The 24,332-nt window shown below is 39.5% G+C and overlaps 1 protein-coding gene across 1 annotated transcript in view; it reads right to left on the reverse strand.

Annotated features, from left to right (window-relative positions):
• The window catches only part of LOC140739088 (transcription factor SOX-30-like), a 42,393-nt gene extending 30,241 nt beyond the window's left edge, over positions 1-12,152 (reverse strand). Inside the window, exon 1 of the mRNA XM_073067034.1 lies at positions 11,796-12,152. Within this exon, the coding sequence (XP_072923135.1) occupies positions 11,796-12,138 (343 nt within the window). The 5' untranslated portion in view covers positions 12,139-12,152. The remainder of the gene's footprint in view (positions 1-11,795) is intronic.
• Between the last annotated feature and the right edge of the window lie 12,180 nt (positions 12,153-24,332).

The following is a 24,332-nucleotide window of genomic DNA, read 5'->3' on the forward strand; positions in this document are numbered from 1 at the left end:
AAGAATGCATGATGTTTTTCTCTCTCTTGCAGGACAATCTAGAAGTAAGTGGTGCAAATGCAGTTTCTAATTCCTGGAGACATTGCTGACTGTCCGTTGGATGGGCTGCCCTAGAGAACTTGGCTTCCCCCTTCCCTTTTATACGTAACTCTTTAAAAGCTGCATAGGGCATAGGCATTTACTAGTTCCTCCTTGCACTACAACTTTACTACAACATACTACAATACTACAACATGTACCTTTATCATTTCAGATAAGCAAAAACTTTAACCTGATCACCAAATTGTGAGTATACAGTAAGATAGTGAAGCTCTCACATTCACAAACTTCAGCTTTCTTACACCTACAGTCTTACTTCTGAGGGCAGCACAGGAGAAAACTGTATATATTGAGGTGTCTGGCAGAGCGGTCTTCACCCAGCAAAGTGGGACACTAAGAGTAAATATACCATTCCATTAGAATGCAAAATAGATAGATAGACAGATAGATAGATAGATACTTTATTCATCCCCATGGGGAAATTCAACTTTTTTCCAATGTCCCATACACTTGTTGTAGCAAAACTAATTACATACAATACTTAACTCAGTAAAAAAAATATGATATGTATCTAAATCACCATCTCAAAAAGCATTAATAATAGCTTTTAAAAAGTTCTTAAGTCCTGCGGTAGAATTGTAAAGCCTAATGGCATTGGGGAGTATTGACCTCTTCATCCTGTCTGAGGAGCATTGCATCGATAGTAACCTGTCACTGAAACTGCTTCTCTGTCTCTGGATGGTGCTATGTAGAGGATGTTCAGAGTTATCCATAATTGACCGTAGCCTACTCAGCGCCCTTCGCTCAGCTACCGATGTTAAACTCTCCAGTACTTTGCCCACGACAGAGCCCGCCTTCCTTACCAGCTTATTAAGACGTGAGGCGTCCCTCTTCTTAATGCTTCCTCCCCAACATGCCACCACAAAGAAGAGGGCGCTCTCCACAACTGACCTATAGAACATCTTCAGCATCTCACTACAGACATTGAATGACGCCAACCTTCTTAGGAAGTACATTTGACTCTGTGCCTTCCTGCACAAGGCATCTGTGTTGGCAGTCCAGTCAAGCTTCTCGTCTAACTGTACTCCCAGATACTTGTAGGTCTTAACCTGCTCCACACATTCTCCATTAATGATCACTGGCTCCATATGAGGCCTAGATCTCCTAAAGTCCACCACCATCTCCTTGGTCTTGGTGAAATTGAGACGCAGGTAGTTTGAGTTGCACCATATCACAAAGTCCTGTATCAGTTTCCTATACTCCTCCTCCTGTCCATTCCTGACACACCCCACTATGGCCGTGTCATCAGCGAACTTCTGCACATGGCAGGACTCCGAGTTATATTGGAAGTCTGATGTGTACAGGGTGAACAGGACCGGAGAGAGTACGGTTCCCTGCGGCGCTCCTGTGCTGCTGACCACCGTGTCAGACCTACAGTCTCCCAACCGCACATACTGAGGTCTATCTGTCAAGTAGTCCACTATCCAATCCACCATGTGAGAGTCTACTCCCATCTCCGTTAGTTTGTGCCTTAAGATCTTGGGCTGGATGGTGTTAAAGGCACTAGAGAAGTCAAGGAATGTAATCCTCACAGCACAACTGACCCCATCTAGGTGAGAGAGTGATTTGTGCAGCAAAAACGTGATAGCATCCTCCACTCCCACCTTCTCCTTATACGCAAACTGAAGAGGATCCTGGGCGTGCCTGGTTTGTGGCCTCAGATTCTGTATTATCAGCCGCTCCATGGTCTTCATCACGTGCGACGTCAAGGCAACAGGTCTGAAGTCATTCAACTCCTTTGGTTGTGGTTTCTTCGGTACCGGGACAATACAGGATGTTTTCCACTGTCTGGGTACTCTTCTCTGCTCCAGGCTCATGTTGAAGATGCGCTGCAGTGGTTCTCCCAGCTCAGTCGCACAGGCCCTCAGTAATCGTGGGGAAACTCCATCCGGTCCAGCCGCCTTGCTGGTACAGATCTTCCTCAGTTGACCTTCCACCCGTGCAGCCGTAATCCGTAAGCCGTAATAACACTTCATTAGTGCTGCAGACAAGTAAGATATTACAATGAGCTAAGCTACAGATAAAGATCTGTACTGTACGTTCTTAAAAGGTTGGTGGATTGGGAAACCTGGCAGAAACCTCTATGCAATAAGTGTGAAGGAGTCTCACACTGACTTGGCAAAGAGGAAAGCCATTTGGGCCACTAAGTCTGTAGTAATTCTCGGTCTTTCATTCCCTGTGATCTCGCTTATCATCAACTCCATATGATTGTCTTGCCACCCACCTACCCTTAGGGTGCCAGGGCATATTAACCCAATTACCTCTGAATGGGAAAGAGAACAGAACACTCACAGGAAAATGATGTGTTCACTGGAACAATGTAGAATTGAACTTTGATTGGTGAAGCTCTGTGACACCCTACACTAACTCCTGTACCACTCTGCTATCCATAAAAAATTAAACATAGAAGGTGCAGCATAGGAACAGGGATTTCAGACCACAATGTTGTTCCTAGCTAACTAAATAGTAATGAAATACCCAAATAAACTAATCCTTTCTACCAACAGAATGTCCATCCTCTGCACATTCACGTGCCTATCTACAAGCCTCTTAATCACATCGTCATATCTGCAAAAAACCCCACCTCTGTCAGCACATTCCAGGCACCCACCACTCTGTGAGTAAAATCTTGCCATTCGCATCTCCTTTGAACTCACCCCTCTTACCTTAAATACATGAGCCCTGTATTAGATGCAGAGTTTTGGTTTATTACTATCATGCGTACCAAGGTACACTGAAAAATTAGTTTTTCAAGCCATCTAGACAGGTCACATCAAAACTCTGAGGTAGGACAAAGGGTAAAGGAATAACAGGTTGCAGAATATAGTGTTACAGTTACCAAGAAAGAGCAATCAGACTATAATTACATAAGGTCCATGACAAATGGTAAAGGGTTAATCTAAAATGTCCCAGAGGTCCATTGAAGCATTGTAACAGTGGGATAGAGATGCCCCTTCAGTATGGTGGTGCAGATTTTTAGGTTCTGCATAAGTGAGAGAATACTGGGGGTGGGGTATCTGATTATGCTGACTGCTTTACTGAGGGAGCAAGATGAGTAGATAGAGCCCATGGAGGTGAGACTAGTTTTCCTGATGGACTGAGCGGTGTCCACAACTCCCTGCAATTTCTTGCAGTCCTGATCAGAGCAGCTGACATATCAAGTTGTGAAGCATTCAGATAAGGTACTTTATAACCATATAACAATTACAGCACGGAAACAGGCCATCCCAGCCCTTCTAGTCCATGCCGACGTTTACACTCACCTAGTTCCACTGGCCCGCACTCAGCCCATAACCCTCCATTCCTTTCCTATCCATATACCTATCCAATTTTACTTTAAATGACAATACCGAACCTGCCTCTACCACTTCTACTGGAAGCTCGTTCCACACAGCTACCACTCTCTGAGTAAAGAAATTCCCCCTCGTGTTACCCTTAAATTTTTGCCCCCTAACTCTCAAATCATGTCCTCTTGTTTGAATCTCCTCTACTCTCAATGGAAAAAGCCTATCCACGTCAACTCGATCTATCCCCCTCATTATTTTAAATACCTCTATCAAGTCCCCCCCCCCCCCAACCTTCTACGCACCAAAGAATAAAGACCTAACTTGTTCAACCTTTTCCTGTAACTTGGGTGCTGAAACCCAGGTAACATTCTAGTAAAGCTTCTCTGTACTCTCTCTATTTTGTTGATATCTTTCCTATAATTTGGTGACCAGAACTGTACACAATACTCCAAATTCGGCCTCACCAATGCCTTGAACAAATTTAACATTACATCCCAACTCCTATACTCAATGCTCTGATTTATAAAGGCCAGCATACCAAAAGCTTTCTTCACCACCCTATCCACATGAGATTCCACCTTCAGGGAGCTTCAGGGAATCCCTTATTATTAGATTCTCAAAACTTTCATCCTGTGCACATGCCAAAGTCAGAAAAGTCTTCTTTGCTTGATGAATATTGCAAAGCTTGGTAACTACACATGTATTGGAAACCTTTTCCTATTATGAGATGCCAACAACATACCACAAAAATAGAATGTGGATGTTATTGTGTCCTCTTTCTTGGTGGGTTTATATATCTTAATGGATCAACATTATATTAAGTCTGTTGCACTTCCATGTCCATTTTGGTAATGACAATGTTGGTTCTTTTCCAATGGAAGAGGGGAAAAGGCTAGCTGGAAGGTGCTAGCAGAAGCCAGGTGGATGGGAAGGGTCAACGGCCGGAGGAGAAGGAATATGATTGGAGAAAAGAGTAGACCATAGTAGAAAGGAAAGGAGGAAGTCACCCAGGGGGAAGTAAGGTGAGAAGAAGTAAAAGTTCAGAGTGGGGATTAAATGGGGGGGGGGGGGATTTGTTTACTGGAAGGAGAAATCGACGGGAAGTAAATGCTCGTTGACTTCCCTGCTGCTGCAATTAGATAATCATGAAATTCCAGAGTAAGTCAGCAATAAAAATTCAGTATGCAAATAATAACATTTATAATAGATCACTGGTATTATCAGTGCAGGAAATTATGTGCCTATATGTCAAAATGTTTTGTGACTTTAAGTTAATATATACTTAATATGTTATCTATAGATTCAGACAGAAGCTTCTCAGAAGATCAGGTCCTTGCAGCTCCTTGTGAAGCAATTCCATCAATTCCCCTTAATTTTTCCACATAGTTCTGAAAACTATTTCCTTTCAAACGCTGACCCATTTTTTTTTTGGCTGTTGATTAATTTTGTTTCCAACCAATTCAAAGTCATTTACAGTTTGAGGAAAAATGGTTTTCCTCAACTTTATACCTTTTGCTCTGAATTTTAAATATATGTTTATATTTAAAGCCACCTGTAGATTAGATTTACTTTATTTACCCTCTCCAAGCCATAACCTTGTATGGAGTGTATCTGTGAAATCTTCCATCAACATTCTTTGTTCGATGGAGAACATCATTAACTTTTCGTATCTAACTTTATAGCTGAAATCTCTCATCTCTGAAGTCATTCAATTGATTTTTTCGTGCAGTCTTTTTATGCAGTACTCCAGTGTGTTGAACCACCTTTCATACAGATTCAACAAAACTTCCTGCTATAGTTCTCAGTAGCTCTATTCCTAGAATCCCATATGCTTTACTAATCAATTTCTCAACATGCCCTGCCAGTTTGTTGAATTCTCTCATTGATCCACCTGCTCACTAAGTTGTAACCAAGCACGGCAAGGAAGATTGAGCATTGTAATAATTATGTTGTGTTCAGTGGAAACCATAAGGTTATGGAAGGTCAGAGATAATGATTTCCCAGCTTTAAAAGAATCAGCAGAAAAATGAAAAATCCAGAGGCCACATGAAGCTAGTAAGAGATGTGACGTGTCAGAACATGTGTGAAGGCAAAAAGATGGAAAACAGAAAAAAATTAAATTAGATATTTTCATTATTGGTCTGTGATATTTGGAAGCATTTTGAAACCAATGTATAATTGTAATTACTGTGTCGGCTAATGGCTGAATTAGTGGAGATTAAAATTGATGTTTAGAGATTCAAGTGATGTACCTATTGTCACATACTGTCCAAGTAAAATTTCAGCATGGTATCTGAGATCTGCTATAACTGAAGTCTATTGGAGATGTCATTCACTGCACTTATCAGTCATTACTGTTATCATGTTGATTTATTATTGTGTACTGTACTTGAGAGCATTAGAAAGTGAACAGATTTTTATTTCTATTATAGTTGATCGAGCATATACATTTGTTTGTATATTTTTATTTTACATGTAAATAATTGGCTGTAAGATTTAATAATAAACAGTATACAGATTATTATTGTTACAGGTTTGTTTTTTAAGAGAAAAGAATGTTAATATTGGGTGTATATTTATGTGCACAGTATGGCATTGGTATTGGTTTTGGTGTATTATTGTCACAGGTCCAAATACAGAGTGAAAAGTTTGTCTTGAATACTGTTCATACAGAACAAATCATTGCTCACTGCATTGCGGCACAACAATGTAAAACAATGACAATGTTAAATGAAGTTTTAAAGCTACAAAAAAGTTCTATGCAGTGAAATGATAAAGTGCAAAATCTTAAGGAGCTACACTCAATGGCCACTTTATTGGGTACCTCCTGCCCCTAATAAAGTGACCACTGAGTGTACGTTCAAACTCTTCTGCTGCTGTAGCCCATTCAAGGTTAGAGATGCTCTTCTGCAAACCACTGTTGTAACGTGTTCCTGTCAGCTTGAACCACTCTGGCCATTCTCCTCTGACTTCGCTCATTAACAACGTGTTTACGCCCATAGAACTACTGGTTTTGTTTTTGTGTTTTGAACCATTCTTTGCAGTCTAGAGACTGCTATGCATGAAAATGCCAGGAGGTCATTAGTTTCTGAGATGCTAAAACCACCCCTTCCAGCACCAACAATCATTCCACAGTTAAAGTCACTTCCGTGACATTTCTTCCCCATTCTGGTGCTGGTCTGAACCACAACGGAACCTCTTGACCATGTTGGGATGTTTTTACGCATTGGATTGCTGCCATGTGATTGGCTGATTAGATAATTGCATTAACAAGTAGGTGTACATGTAACAAAGTGGTCATTGAGGGTAGACTGTGAGTCCAGGAGTCCATTTTAACATACATTCAACAGTCTGTTAACAGTGGGATAGAAGCGGTCCTTGAGCCTGGTGGTACATGCTTTCAGGTCAGATTCAAGTTTGCTGTTGTTGGTCAAATCAAAGGTGGTGACAAATCGACATACAGGAGGGAGGTTGAAAATCCAGCTGAGTGGTGTCATAACAACAGCCTCTTGCTCAATGTCTCTTTCTTGCTCAAGACCAAGAAGCTGTTTAGTGACTTCAAGAGGAGGAAAGCTTAGGTCCATGAGCCAGTCCTCATTGGGGTATCAGAGCTGGACAGGGTCAGCAACTTTAAATTCATCAGTGTTTTCATTTCAAAGGGTCAGTCCTGGGCCCAGCACATAAATGCAATTACAAAGAAAGCACGGCAGTAGCTCCACTTCCTTAGAAATAGGTGATGATTCGACACAACATCTAAAATTTTCAAAAACCTCTTTAGACATGTGGTGGAGAGTATATTGACTGGCTGCATCATAGCCTGGTGTGGAAACACCAATGCCCTTCAGTGGAAAAGCCTACAAAAAGTAGTGGATATGGCCTAGTCCATCACGGGTAAAGCCCTCCCTACCACTCACATGGAACGCTGTCCCAGAAAAGCAGCATCTATCATCAGGGACCCTCTCCACTCAGGTCATACTCTCTTCTCATTGTTGCCATCAGGAAGAAGGTACAAGAGCCTCAGGACTTACACCACCAATTCAGAAGCAATTATTACCCCTCAACCAGCAGGCTCTTTAAACAGAGGGGATAACTTCACTGAACTGTTCCCACAACCTAACAACTCACTTTCAAACACTTTTCATCTTATGTTCTCAATATTTATTGCTCATTTATTTATTATTTCTTTCTATTCTTTCATTTTGTGTTTGCAGTTATTGATTTTTGCACCCTGGTTATCTGAGCTCTTGGTTCTGTCTTTCATTGATTCTATTATGGTTATGGGATTTACTGAGGATGCCTGCATGAAAATTAATCTCAGGGTGTATACGGTTACATACAGTGTATCTACTTTGAAGATAAATTTATTTTGAACTTTGAAATTAACCCAAATATAAGCACATACTTGCAATGGGTCAGAAGTGATGTACGTATTCATTGCATATCAATGCAAGAATCACAGGAAGTGAAAATGACGTAGCACTTAATTACCAAGATCATCGCTGTAGAGCCGAGGGATTAAAGTGCTCAAAGCTTTTAGTGAAAAGCAACCTGATTTGCAAAATGCCTGTTATAGTGCTTTCCCATCCTGAGTAATGAGTTGGGTCTTTGTCCTACAAGTGAAGTAGAATTAAGTCATAACAATTGTTTAAAATTCCTAGGGAGAATGAATCACAAACAGAATCCATGGTGTGAGTCGAACCATTAAGCAAAATCTGGGATGTAGCAGGTTAACTTTGCAAAAAAGATATTCTTTAAAGATGAAGGTCTTCCTTTACATTATCTATAAACATTCTTCAAATACTGCTGAATTTAGAAGGATCCATAATAAAAATCTAGATGTGATATTAGTGGCAAAACTCACTTCCTAGCGTCATTCAGCATGGACATAGGCACCAAATTCATGCTGATCATCAAGCACCCATTTATTCATTCTATGTTTATTCGCTTCAATTCCCCTCAGATTCTAGCATTCATCTACACACCGGTAGTAATTTACAGGAAATGATTAATCAATCAATCGTCACAACTTTGGAATGGAAAATGAAGCACTTGGTAGACAGGGAGAACATACAAACACTGGAGGTTAAGATTGAAGCATAATTACTGGAGCTATGGAGAGCAGCTCGACTGGATCAGCCACTGGGTCCTCCACTTACTTGGAGTAAACTTAATAGAAACTTATCTGCATATCTACAGTCAAATGCAGAATTCTAGAACTTGCTGTAAAGTATGTCATATTTCTTCACTGAAACAACAGTTATACTGAAAACAAAACAAAACAATACTATTACCCCAATAAACATATCAGAAAATCTGAAGGAAGTTGAATTTTTTAATATAAAGAGTGATGATTACAAAGAACTTCACTCTAAGTATGGATTCAGTTAATGAATGCCAAAGATTTAAAATAATGCACACATTTGACATACCGTCCTTCAATTATACCTAACTTTTTATCTCACTCTCTTAATTCTGGCCTTTACCTCAAACGTTGGTTGAGTTTCCTCGACAAGATTTATTGTAATTTACTCTTCCTGGTTGAGACTCTAAGCACTTGAATGAAGAGTCATCATTCCCATTGGTTAAGAGTCTTGCCGTTCTTGTTTGGCTCACACTCATTACAAATACTCTGAATAAGGCACTTAAAGACCAATAAAAACTTAAAGGCACAAATACAGAGTACCACTACCACTTCACTGAGAGTGGAAATATTCATACTTTGAAAATGGTTCAGAAGATTCCTCCTGATATGAGGACTGAGCTGCCAGTTTCAGTGAAAGGATCTGGAGATGCAGGTATCCAATAATAGGAATATTGGGAAGCTATTAAGAATCTGGGCTAAGTGAACTTGCTATTGAATTTGTTATTTTCCTCCAACTCTTCACAGATAAGCTGATGTGCATACTGCTGTCTTGCATATTGCTTCTCCCTTTATTTCATTTTGACCAAATATAATGCATACTGTAAAGCAGCATACTCTGGTGTCAAATACTGAAAGGTAGGCAGAGAAAGCTCATTTATAGCAAAGCTAATGTGGTTTCCTCGTAGAGGCAATAAAACGAGAAAAGATTAAATACGGAGGTAAGCTAGCCAATAATATAAAAGAGGATACCAGAAGTTTTTCCATACAAATAAAGAGTAAAAGAGAGGCAAGAGTGGCTTGGGAAGCTGAAAGGTCTGAAGGCAGGTAAGTCGCCTAGACTAGAAGGACTTCACCCTGGAGTTCTGAAAGAGATGGCTGAAGAGATTGTGCAGGCATTTGTAATGATCTTTCAAGAATCACCAGATTCTAGAATGGTTCTTATAGAATGGAAAATTGTAACTGTCACTTCGCTCTTTAAGAAGGGAGAGAGGCAAAAGACAGGAAATTATAGGCCAGTTAGCCTGACTGGCAAGATGTCAGAGTCCATTTCTTAAAGGATGAGGTTTTGGGGTACTTGGGAGGCACACAATAGAACAGACAGAAGTCAGTATTATTTCCTTAAGGGGAGATTTTGACTGACAGATATGTTAGAACTCCTTGAGGAAATAACAGACAGAATAGACAAAGGAGAGTTAGTGGATGTTGTTTACTTGGATTTCCAGAAGGCTTTTGACAAAGTGCTGCATATGAGACTGCTAAACAAGAGTTCATGGTACTATAGTAATGATACTAGCATGGACAGAAGATTGGCTGTATGGCAGAAGGCAAAAGAGTGGGCTTTTCGGGTTGGCTGTCGATGACTAGTGGTGTTCTGCAAGAGCTGTTGTTGGGTTCACTACTTTTCACATTATATGCTAATGATTTGGGTGATGGAATCGGTGGCTTTGTGGCTCAATTTGCAGATGATAGGTGGAGGGGGAGGTAGTATTAAGGAAGCAGGGAGTCTGCAGAAGGACTTGGACAGAACCAGAAAATAGGCAAAGAAATGGCAGGTGGAATACAGTGCAGGGAAGTGTATGGTCTTGCACGTTGGTGGAAGGAATAAATGTGTAGACTATTTTGTAAATATGGAACAAATTCAGAAATCAGACTTGGGAGTCCTATTGCAGGATTCCCTAAATTTTAACTTGCAGGTTGAATTATTAGAAAAGAAGGTGAATGCAATGCCTTCTTTTCAAGAGGCATTCATTTCAAGAGGACTAGAATATAAAAGCAGGAAATGCTGAGACTTTACAAGGCATTGGTCAGAATACATCTGGAGCATTGTGAACAGTTTGGGCCTTTTACCTAAGGAAGGAGGTGCTGGCATTGGAGAGCGTCCAGAGGAGATTTATGAAATGATCCCAAGGATTAAAGGGTTAATGTATGAGGAGTGTTTGATGGCTCTGAGCCTGTACTTGCTAGAGTTTAGAGGGCTGGGGAGGGAGAGAGGAGGATCTAAATGCAGGCTACTTAATATCGAAAGGCTTAGATAGAGTGGATGTGGAAAGGATGTTTCCCATAGTGGTAGAATCTAGGACCAGAGGGCACAGCCTCAGAATAAAAAGAAATCCTTTTAGAACAGAGGTGAGGAGGAATTTCTTTATCCATAGGGTGGTGAATCTGTGGAAATCATTGCCAGAGATGGCTGTGGAAGCCAAGTCATTGGGTATATTTAAATTGTATTCCAAATGTTTTGGAAAGACAGCAGGAGAATGGAGTTCAGGTAAACTAATTGTCATGGCAGAACAGACCTGATGAGCGGATGGTCTAATTCTGCTCAGGACTTATCAATTTAGACCTCTGATCAGAGTGAGCAGTCATTTAAACACACTATCCTCAATGGCAGTGTGGCTCATGAAAGGACAGGGATTCACTCTTAATTCGGTGATCTTGGGTGATACACTAATTTTTCCTAACTGCTCAACAGCAGTCATAATTGCATCCAAACACGTGATGCCATTAGGTTTGCGAATAAACCCAAGAAAATGACGTGCACAAGTGGCTGATCTATACATGGAAGTTCCCACTGGACATGATGCCACCTTGAATTATTCAGTTGTGTGATCTACACAGCCAAATTGTTTCCATGTGCATTTGCTTGTGAAAAATGGGCGCTATTGGAACCAGTTCCTAAGCTTGTATTCTTCCAACATGTTTAGAATCCATATATTATTCAGAAAATAATCTGTTTCTTAAATGTTCATAATTATCTAAATAAATATCAGAAGATCACCACCAAACAAATCTTTAAAATGCCTTTAACACGGCCCTTAGTGCAAATATTGCCCATGTTCTTACGAAAAAGGTAGGAACCCAGCACACTCACACTGCTTGGCTTTAAACTGCTACACAATAACCACAAATACACGGCTCCTGGATATTTATTGCTGAAAGTAGGATGCTGAGCAAACTGCTGTCTTTGTAAAATGACTAACATCAGGACTATACTGAGTTCATATAAGGCTTGTGAACAATACATTCTATTTAATTAATACAGATAGTACCTGCTTCAGTAGGAGGCACGGTAAGAGGAACATTTATAGTGTTGATCTTCAAGGATGGGTCCACTTGTGTCTGTAATCTAATGTCACTTATATTGTTTGTTGCTAGTGGTCCGGGTAATTTGGTGAATTTGACCACTTCACAGGTTGAAGGCGAACCTTGAAGCTGCAGTTTGATTCCAGGTGGAAGTGTGTGCAAAGTTATCGGAAGTTTCAGATCCGTTTGTTGTGACCTATCTGTTCCATTCAGATCCTTCAGGAATAATAAATCTTTAGTCTGCTGAGTTCCCCTGTTGGAACTAGAAAGTTTATAATGCTCATCTTCTATTTTTATCTTTTCAGTCATGTGTTGGTCAGCAATATTTTGATTGCTAAACTCCTTTCTTGAGCTTAACCCTGAAACAAATTTATTTTCACTCTGAAAAACAAATGGAACATGTTAAGGAGAAAATCAGAATTGTTATAATTATTTTAATGTTTAACCTATCTTATGCTTTCAGAGATTGAAACTGTTCCACCAGAGCAGAGAACATTAATGATTTCCCCGAAAAGATTCCAGATTCTATTCCTTGACTGCAATGTGTAGGCTAAGCCCTCAGCGAATAATAAGCGGTTAATATCAAAATCTCAGGCTTACAGCTGGGAAAAATAAAATCAGTTAGAATTTTTCCTACAGTTGCTCTTGTTAGAAATTGCATGCGTACAGATGTTTTGAGAAGAACACAATGAGAGTCAGCGTTGAAAAGATTCACAGCTGATATCCATGCATCTGCTGAGCAGTAAAAGCTGTAACATCCAGGATTGGAAGAGACACAAAAGCTTTGCTTTGGTTTACAGAAGTTTGCAAGACATCATAGAACAGGAAGCTACACACACAAAATGCTGGAGGAACTGAGCACGTCTGACAGCATCTACAGTATGGAGGGGAACAGGAAGTATCTCATTGTTGACATCCAAAACAATCAGCCTCATAATGGAGACAATACAATAGCAGTAGGACCAGTAGATGCTAACAGATGTTGTGAATTTCGTATGTAGTCGAGTTTGGTGTCATACGCATGTATACATGTGTACACAGAAACACTGAAAACTTAATTGCAGCAGCATCACTGGTAGTTTGCATAATATAATCATAATAAAGGCAAACGGTAAAACAGCAGCCAAATGTCTAAATCCTAACCCTAACCCTAGTTTTCAGGGCTTATTCACCCAATTGTTCAACATAATCATAAATATAAATACCCAGAGATATTTCTAGGAATACTAATATGCTAAGTGTCAATACAATTTTTTGTGATAAACTTTATCATATGGTTCCAATGAAGGAGGTAACAAAGGTTCATCAGCTTGACTCCTTGGTAGGGAAGAGATCGTTGTATATTTAAGTAATATGTGAGTTATTTTGTAAATATATTGATTGATTAAGTATTTTTGTTCTTTAAATAATTCATTACGGTTTATATGTATAAATATATGAATTGCATATATTATCACATGACTTCGTGATACATGGGCACCTCACTTAAACATGAAGTTAGATCTATATTTCTGGATCTTGCGAAACTTGCAGAAAATGCAACAAAGAAAGCACATACAAAGAGCATGTTGGGCAGACAAAAATAAATGGACTGCATAAGGAAGAGAAAAAGAGCTAACAGTTTCAGAAAGAACACTAATATGCATGCTGTTGATGAAAAAGCTGATAATGAGAGTGAGACAGGATTGGGTAGCCTGGAGATTTATAATATAAAAACTGGCAATAGACAAGCAATATGGTTTACACCAGAAGTGAATGGCAAATTGATTAAAATGAACTCAGCACTGGTTCAGCTGTTTCAGTTATTCCACAAAATGAGCTTGAATGGCATTTCACCGATATCAAACTGATGCCTGCAGATATTCAACTAAGAACTTATATTGGAGGAAAGATAACTCCTGTGGGAATGACATTTGCCACCATGCAATACAACAGCCAAGAAGCCACATTGTGGTAAAAACAGGATGACCAGTGTTGTGGGGACATGAGTGGCTGAGGCAACTACAACATAATTGGAGATCCATCCACTATTTGTATGCAATAACTGTCTCCATGCCGTAGACTGTGAACTGTTGCCCAACAGAGAATAGTCATTAGTGCCAACCTCCGTGCCTCTGGCTGTAAAGCATATTGGACGAGGAAAGGACACTGCTGGCCAGAAAAACTGTGGAAGTGATGAAAGCCCTGGTCTGACTACATCAGCTTTTGTAGGCAAGATATCTGAGAAAGCTTCTGATATGTTAATCAGGCAGTTACCTGCGAAATGTGGCTTGGTTTTAAGCTGGAAGACAGTTCAAGGAGATTCAGGAAAGTTGCAAGTACTTGGCTTTTGTGAGTATAAAGAATCAGGATCTACTCTACATGCGTTAAGGTTATTGCATGAACTTCAAGTGGGAGACAAAAAGCTTCTTGTAAAAGTAGATGCAAAGACCAAAACCCAACTGGATGAATGGAAGGCCAAAATAAAGGAATCAATGGAAATGCAAAAACAGAGGATTCATCGGATGACATTGTGAATAAGGGAACCAAGAGGAGAGATCAGATTGTAAAGGGAGTAATAGAAGGATTAATAAGAGAATATTCCAGTGAACTAAATGCACCTTGCCAAGATGAAGATACACCAACTAGAAGAAGAAAAAGGAAGAAGATGAAAGCTTGCTACCGCTGTCAGAACCACTTTCTGCAGTCTCAGAGACAACTCCTACAACTACCAAGGAGGAGGCTGAAGAAGCCGAGATTGTTTTCACAACCACAAATCTCATCTGCCAAGCACAGTGATCTCACTCGTTAGGAAAGGTATTATCCCACAAGAGTAAGAAATCCTCCACAGCGATTAAATCTTTCAGCCTGAATGGGACAATTTAAAATATACAATGCTGTGGATATCTGTACATAGTAGTTGCATTATATAATAATAATGCAATTCTATTGAGTTGGAGTTTATAGCTATGCAGGAAGGACTGTTGTGTATTTAATATTTAAGTAGTATTTGAGTAATCTTGTAAATATATTGTTTGATTAAGCATTCGTGTTCTATTTTATGTTTGGAACTTATAATGCCATTTTTCAAATAAAATAATGTGGTTAAAGTTCTGGTTCCGGGTTCTGTTCTTGATAACTTTTCAGCAGAAAGCATTGTAATTGGAGAATGCAAGTGTAAAAATACAATTAGTAATTTAGTAAGTATTACATCTGTCCTGTGTGACAAATAGAATTGATGTGGATTATTTTTGATAGATATACACATACTGTAGACAGTTAACAATGCTTTTAAATATAAAATCCTTCCATTGCTTGTCAAATATAGCTACAATTACCAAAATTTCTTTAAGGGCCTTCAAAATGATAAATTTTAACATCTAAAAAACAAATAAAAACAAATTAAATGCATGGCAAACCCATCATCTTGAGCTTTGGTGTCAAGTAACACACCATCAAAATGTGGGTTTACATCATTCCACTCTTAATGGAACCAAATTTTTAAATTACAAATCTATGAACATTGTGGGAGTACCTTCACCATGTGAAATGCAACACTCAGGATACTGATATCACTTTCTGAAACGTAGGAAGGAATGCTAAACTTCATGGTGATCCATTATTAGAGAATGATAAAAAGGACAAATAGAAATTTATCATGGATTATTTTGCATGGTTAATGGGAGATGCAACAGGACTTTGCTCAGGATTCCTGTTGAGTTGATAGTAAGAAAGACAGATACAATGTTAAGATTTATTTTGAGGGGTACAATAGAAAAGCAAGGATGTAGTACTAAGATTTTATAAGGCATTGGTCAGACTGTATTTAGAATATCGTGAGCAATTTTGGGCCACTAATTGAAGAAAAAATGTGCTGGCCCTGGAGAAGATCCAGAGGAGGTTTACAAGCATGATACAAGGAATGAAAGGTTTAACTATGAGAAGTGTTTGATGGTTCTGGGCCCGTACTCAATGGTATTGACGAATGAGGGTGAATCTCACGGAGATCTACTGAATACCTGGATAGAGGTCATGTTTCCATTAATGCAGAGTCTAGGGAGAAGGTGGGAGAAAGGGGTTAAAAAAATTAACTACTATTGGCAGAGCAGGCTTGATGGGCTGAATGGCCTAATTCTGCTCCTATATCTAATGTATCTTACAGATATTACATTTCGGATCCACTTTTGGAGCTTTTTTATGCATCAAGATTATTTCAATACAACCTATATTTATGTATTTGTGATTATCGATGAGCCATTGGCAGTATGCTACACTTCAGTTTGGTTTTCTGACTCAAAGTTTTGGCTCTGTCCCATTAATGATGTAAGGTTTAAATGGTCATTTGTGACTATTACGTACAACTAAAGAACTTGAAGCAATAAGCCAGTTTAATTTACTGTTCTGATCCCACTTAACTTGATTAAAAGTGAGCAAGGTAGTCTTAAACTTTATATTTAAAGCAGTTATCCACTAGATGCATGGGGTGATTAAATTAATTTTATACTATTAAAATGAAGTTTTTTACCAAATCTGAACCAGCTCAAAGGACGTATGTCTACTTCTAGAAAACTTATGTTCAAGAAGGTAGAATATAAATTAGCTCAATACAGGAATACATAGACATGCATTAAGCCGTCTGAGGTTGCGTCATTTTTGAGACTATATCTAAATTTCAACTCCATTGACTTAACTTTTCTCTATCTCTGAACAAAAAATAGCCTGATTCAAATATCTGAAAGCATCCACATTGAATTCTACAATCAAGTTGTTTGAGGTAACAGCTGTCAAAAGAAACCTTGTAGTAGGTTCTTTGCAAGTAAGAAACATTTAAGACTATCTATTGTTCAACCTTACTAGAGTTACAAAAATCCATTCATAGGCTTACTCTTTACAGTAATGGATGGAAGATATACAAAAAGCTAATTTTATTCTAATTACTGAACAAATGTTAAATCTGTCATTTGAACTGCGCATGCTGCTATTTTATAAATAAGCAGGCCAGTCAGCATCTATGGAAAAAGTACAGTCAATGTTTTGGGCCAAGACCCTTCAGCAGGACCTGCTGAGTTCCTCAGGCATTTTGTGTATGATGCTCTTTTATTCTCACTTGTTATTGGCTGTAATTAGTGAAATGGTCGCTATTTTACTAATAAGAAACATAGCCCAGGAATCTTCATCCAACACCCCCCCCCATCCCATTTGCACCTTCTCACCCAAATATTTCTACCAATGTTGAAAATCATCTCTATAATTATATTTTCTATGTGATAGTGAGACTGATTTCTGGTGGTTTGCCATGGATCTGTATAAGGAAGAATGTTTACATGATTAAAGAAATAATTTCAACGTTATGGAACTTCACATAAATTTTATCATTCAAGATTCCATTTCTTCACAGTCTCACTGCACAGGATCAAAATGAGCTGCAGAGATAAACTCAATCATATCCATCATGGGCACTAGCCTTCCCAGTATCCAGAATATCTTTAAGGAGCGATGCCTCAAAAAAGACAGCATCCATTGTTAATGACCTCCATCACCCAGGACATATCCTCTTCTCATTGCAACTATCAGGGAAGAGGCACAGGAGCCTGAAAGCACACACTCAATGCAGGAACAGTTCTTCCCCTCTGCCATCTGATTTCTGAATGGACATTGATCCCGTGAAGACTACCTCACCAGTTACTCTGCACTACTTATTTAATATAACTTTTTAATACATATATATTTTTTCTTATTGTAATTCAGTTTTTATTATTTTATATTCCAATCTACTGCTGCCACATAACAACAAATTTCACGACATATGCCAGTGATAATAAACCTGATTTTGATTCTGATTCAAGTACTTCTGCCACACTTATACAATATCCATTCCAATATTTAAACCCATAAACACAGGCAAATGTAAAATCCATATTTTCATAGTTTCAACGTTCATGCTGATCCAAATTCCTAAAACTATTTAAGTAGATTTAAGCAAAATTTCTTTTATCTACATGGACGATTTGTACACTTGTTCATTTTCAGTAACAGGATTCTATTGTGTTCTTGGGGGAAGGGCTTGTGGGAGTAACTGATATTGTTATGTCCAAGTAGATAGTCAAAACCTAAACAAGAAATAAATTAAGTTTCAGTTCAAACTCAAGTCTGCAGAGAAAATCACTTGAATGGAGTAACTGTCCATAGGATGGAATGGGTCCCATGTACCATAATAGTTAACAGAGGAAACCATGTCGCATAGACCAAACAACAAGCATTGACAGGAGAAAACCACAATTTTGTTTGCGACAAATCTGCCATTTCTCCTGCATATTGTGCCAAGATGTTGCCATTTCTATCCCAATATAGCCAGCTGAAGGTCACCTTCAGAGAAATGTAGGGGAACCGTCCTCTGGTACTGTGATTGTTGTGCCATTCATTCTGAAAATGATCCTATGGAGGGTATGTCTAATGATGATTTCTCCCAAAGTTCACAGACTGGTGCATACGTAATCTGTAAATAAAGAAGCATGGAATAAGAAAAGTCCCTTCTGGCCATCAATGCTGTTTCCACAAGCCTTGTGCAATGTTCTATCATGGGTTTCCCACATGCAATTGCTTCAGGGAGTGCTCTGCAGATCTTTCTCTGGCCTTCAACACCAATCGAGAAACCCTTTAGATAATATGATTCTGTCCACATATCTACACATTTCAAACCTTGGTCTGATCAGACATTATTCCAGCATGGTTTGAAGTTCATTACTATAATATAAACAAATTGAATTACAATTTTGTTCCACATATCCTTTAATTTTTGATAAACAATTTTCCTTTAATTCTGCACTTGTTACTCTAGTTCCAGGTTAGATAGCCTGACTACGTATATTTGCCAACATTCTGAGTGCCACACTTCATTCAGCTATAAAGGTTCTAAGTGTTGCAATCATTTTTGCTGCTCTATTCCCTAGAATTCTTCCCAGTGTATCAATGAAGAAATTCCTTGATTTCATAAGATCTGTTCTGGGTCCAGCACGTAAATGCCATTACCAAGAAAGCACAGCAGTACCTCTACTTTCTTAGAAGTTTGCAAAGATACAGCATGTCATCTTAAACTTTGACAAACTTCTATAGATGTGTGGTGGAAAGTATATTGACTGGTTGCATCACAGGCTGGTATGGACACCCCAATGCCCTTATATAGAAAAGCCTTCAAAAAGTAGTGGATACAGCCCAGTCTATTTCAGGAAAAGTCCTCCCCACCATTGAGCACATCTACAAGCAGTGCTATCACAAGAAAGCTACATCTACCATCAAGGACCCCCACCATCCAGACTCTGCTCTCTTCTCACTGCTGTCATCAGGAAGAAGACACAGGGACTTCAGGAGCCACATCACCAGGACAGAAACAGCTTTACCCCTCAACCATCAGGGTCTTGAACCAGAGGGAATGACTTCACTCAACTTCACTTGCTCCATCACTGAACTGTTCTCACAACCATTGAATTCATTTTCAAGGACTCTACACCTGATGTTCTCAAATTTAGTGCTTGATTATATATCATTATTATTTCAATTTTTCTTACTTTCTATATTTACAGTTTGTTGATAATTTGCATGTTGGTTGTTTGTGGTTCCACGGTTGTCAAGCCGAGGAGTGGTAGTGGGGACAAGCGCCCACTAGCTAAAAGTACTCCTCATGTCGTGCACCTCAAATAGCCTCTGACAACCAAGTCCAACTCCTGGTCTTCTCGTGTGGCTTAGCCTCTAAGCCCGGCGGAACTGTTTCTACTGACAGGAGAAGGGATGAAGGTGGGTCCTGGTGCCTTAAAACCAGTGCTTCAGGTAGGTGGAGCTCATCAGCCTGGGAAGGCAGTCCATCTAAGAGAGGGAAAACTCTGATTTCAAACCTCCGCTGCCTTGCGGCCATACCCACTCATGGGAAAGGCTTCAGGAGCAAACCCTGAGGACAAATCCGGAGCTGGAGTCCCTAAGCCAGTCCGACGTTGCCTTCAACTCGTTCTGGCAACTCCTGCGACGTCACTGGTGCCAAACATCGGTGGCGTGGAGAGGGGAGACTTGCTGCTTGGGCAACCGCCAGTCTTCCATAAAACCTTCCCCAGGCCTGGGCCCTTGCAAGGCTGAAACAAGACTTTCCAGGAGCAGATACATGGTCTCACGAGACTAACGGATGCCATCCACAAGGTTGTTTGTCCACCCTGTCTTTCACTGATTCTACTGTATTTCTGGTATTTACTGTGATTGCTCTAAAAAAAACTGAATCTGATATGTCATATATATACTTTGATAATAAACTTACTTTGAACACAGTATTGACGTTCTCACTACATCCTAATAGTAGATTTGGTGAATGACTAAAGGGTTAAATAATCTAATAATCAATATATGCCTGCAAGTACTTGAAGGTTTTCTGTTGGTAACAATCTGACATTGACTAGGTATGTGCATAAAATGATTATTAATCCAACCTAAGTGCCACCAATCTTGCGTCTCTTATGGAAACCAATTTCTGGTCTCTTTCATGTTTCTTGTTTTCGATTGCTTGTCTAATCATGTAAAACTTATGAACCATTCACTTAGCTAATTCTAGTTGCACAGTTATCTATTATTTACTTCAGTTTAAAAAAAAATTCCTTTACAAATATTGACCAAGTTGCATTTGGATTACTTTGTACAGTTCTGCCGTAGAAACAATTCATTAAACTGGAAAGAGTACAAAAAAGATTTGCATGGAGTGTAAGAGGCTAAGGGGTAACTGGACAGAGGCTTAAAAGTCATGAGGAACATCGATAAGGTGAAAGTCACAGAACTTTCCCCAGGTTAAGGGAGTCCAAAAATAAAAGGCATGGGCTTAAAGTAAAAAGTCAAAGATTTAAAAGAGCACAAGAGATCCTGCAGGTGCTGGAAATTTTGAACAAGACACACAAAATGCTAGAGAAACTCAGTAAATCAGGCAGAATCTTTGCAGAGGAATAAACAGTCAATGGTTCAGTCCAAGACACTTCATCAGGGTTTAGATTTAAGGATTTAGATTATAATCAAGATTGAAAAGAAACCTGAAGGCAACTTCCTCAAAGAGGCTGATGAATATCTGGAACAAGATATCTGCCAGAGGAAATGATAGAGGCCTCATGCAGACTAATGGGACTAAGTCAGCTAGGCAACTTGGTAAGCGTGAACAAATTGGGCCAAGGTGCCTGTTTTCTGTGCTGTATAGCAGTGGTTCTCAAAGTGGGCCAGATTTCGTAGGGGCCACAAGTGAAAAACAAGAAGCTGGGGGCCACAGGAGTTTTTGAATGGGCCGTGATAGGTTTACTATTTTAGTGAAATATTACTGAAATAGATAAATATAAAAGAAATGAATGTATGTAATTTAATTAGAACCCTGAATGAAATGAATGGGAAAATATGCTAGATGATGCAAATGAGGCAGCAAAATAGCCTAGCCTATGTATGCCGATCGTTATCTCTGCTCCTGCTTGACCACGCAGAAATCACCGTTCACACCCTGCTGAGCTCCATACCACATCCAGCCCCAAATCACTGATTATACAGCGAGCAGGTGGGTGTGACACACCAGGATATCCTGCAATATGCTCCACCGGCTAGTGATTATGATTACAGTACTTTGTTGTATAATTACATGTTAATGGGGAACCATCTGTATCTAATTCCAACTGAAAGACTGTCAGAGGTTGCCAGGTTTTCCATATCTAATCCTTATCAGAAGGGTTTGTATTTGAAAACCTTAATTTATTAAACAGTTATAAGGAAAAAACTACAATCGCATATCATGCAAAGAGACTATTACCATTTTCCTTGGAAAACTGAAACTTTACAGCAGTACTATTGGACAAAGTGAGTTTATGCTATTTCCTTCACTGGCCACTCTTAAAATTGCAATATGAAGATCTGATGGTATATCTCCTGATGAAGGGTTTCGGCCCGAAACTACCTCTATGCTGTCTGGCCTGCTGAGTTCTGCCAGCATTTTGTGTTTTTATTGATGGTATATCTCGATCATTTGAAACAACTGCACACTAATATGGAATTTTGATTTGTAGCAAACACAATATGTCACAATAAAAAGGTCTATTTCATTGGCACTGTAGATATCATCTGCACAAAATTTTTGAAGCAAGTCAGGGAGTTTTGGAGATTTCCATGTCTCTGCACTTATAGCACTACCTTCCTCGCCGCATGCTTCCTTGAATTTAATGTTGTGTCTACATTTCCATTGAGACAACCAACCACCTGTTGCTTTAACACCTTTATGACCCAGCTTCTTAGCTAGCTCCTCTGATTTACTTTTTAACACTGGTCCACTGACATGTATACCTCGTCCATTTACAATGGAAAACCACTGATTGTGGGCCACTTCAACATCAGGATCATATAACCATATAACAACTACAGCACAAAAACAAGCCATCTTGGCCCTTCTAGTCCATGCTGAATGCTTACTCTCACCTAGTCCCACTGACCCACACTCAGCCTATAACCCTCCATTCCTTTCCTGTCCATATACCTATCCAATTTTACTTTAAATGACAATACCGAACCTGCCTCTACCACTTCTACTGGAAGCTCGTTCCACACAGCTGCCACTCTCTGAGTAAAGAAATTCCGCCTCGCGTTACCCCTAAACTTTTGCCCCCAACTCTCAACTCATGTCCTCGTTTGAATCTCCCCTACTCTCAATGGAAAACACCTATCCACGTCAACTCTATCTATCCCCCTCATAATTTTAAATACCTTTATCAAGACCCCCCTCAACCTTCTACGCTCCAAAGAATAAGGACCTAACTTCTTCAACCTTTCTCTGTAACTTAGGTGCTGAAACCCAGGTAACATTCTAGTAAATCTCCTCTGTACTTTCTCTGTTTTGTTGACATCTTTCCTATAATTCGGTGACCAGAACTGTACACAATACTCCAAATTTGGCCTCACCAATGCCTTGTACAATTTTAACATTACATCCCAACTCCTATACTCAATGCTCTGATTTATAAAGGCCAGCATACCAAAAGCTTTCTTCACCACCCTATCCACATGAGATTCCACCTTCAGGGAACTATGCACCATTATTCCTCGATCACTCTGTTCTACTGCATTCTTCAATGCCCTACCATTTACCATGTATGTCCTATTTTGATTTATTCCTACCAAAATGTAGCACCTCACACTTATCAGCATTAAACTCCATCTGCCATCCTTCAGCCCACTCTACTAACTGGCCTAAATCTCTCTGCAAGCTTTGAAAACCTACTTCATTATCCACAACGCCACCTACCTTAGTATCATTTGCATACTTACTAATCCAATTTACCACCCCATCATCCAGATCATTAATGTATATGACAAACAACATTGGACCCAGTACAGATCCTTGAGGCACACCGCTAGTCACCGGCCTCCAACCTGACAAACAGTTATCCACCACTACTCTCTGGCATCGCCCATCCAGCCACTGTTGAATCCATTTTACTACTTCAATATTAATACCTAAAGATTGAATCTTCCATCATGCTGTCATTCTGGGACCTAATGCCCATTCTTCTCTGTTTATCTTGCCGATGTATCAAGCATACAGTTGTAGATTTTGGCACTCCAGTTATCTCTGCCAGCTGTCGATGAGTAGTGTTAGGCAGACAGTTTTTAATTTGGTACAAGAAGGGTAATTGTTTTGGCTAGTATCAAATCTTTTCGTGGCAAAATTATCAAACATAACTTCTTTTTGAATTGGCAGCTATTGGCCCAAATGGATAACATAACACAAGCACATGATGCAACAGTTCACTCCTGGCACAGTGTAGTGTCTAACAGCCACACAAATGCACATGACTGACCCGTCTGCTGCCCCAATTAAGCTATTTTCTCAATTTGTTTTTTGTTCTTTAAGAGTTGTCCCAAATAAGTATGCATCTGATTTTATCACTAACTTCAATCTTAGAATTACCTTCCATAGGTCATCTGTGGACTTCTTGTATAGTTCTGGATCACCAGACTTGAATGCCACAGATCTACCCCTTAGCAGACTGTGAATCTCCTGGTTCATCCACAGCTTTTGGTTTGGGTAAGATTGGTGCCAACTGTAGCATATTTATTCAATTTGAATAACTACTAACTACTAAATATTGTCTGGCCCACTGTCTCAAAAGTCATTCTGTCAGTGTTCCTCTGCCTCCCTTGACCATACCTTGGTCCTCACTACTGATGCTGCCTATACACCTGGAGTAGAAATACAACCAGGTGATCAGACTTTTCAAATTGCAGGCATGGTATAGCACGATAAGTGTTCTTGATAATGGTGTAACAGTTGTCAAGTGCATTGGTTTCTCTGGTTCCACAGGGGATATGTTGGTGGTAGCTGGTCAGAGACTTGGTCTGGTTGAAACCCGCACAATGATAGGGAAGGAACCAGGGTGTGCTGTTTCATGACTGTTGATTACGGTGCTCAGTTCCTCCAGTGCCTGCCTGACATTCGCCAGGCTGGAATGTACATCACTACCAGGATGACAACA

Source organism: Hemitrygon akajei, chromosome 15, assembly GCF_048418815.1.
Source record: "Hemitrygon akajei chromosome 15, sHemAka1.3, whole genome shotgun sequence".
In the NCBI taxonomy this organism is placed as follows: domain Eukaryota; kingdom Metazoa; phylum Chordata; class Chondrichthyes; order Myliobatiformes; family Dasyatidae; genus Hemitrygon; species Hemitrygon akajei.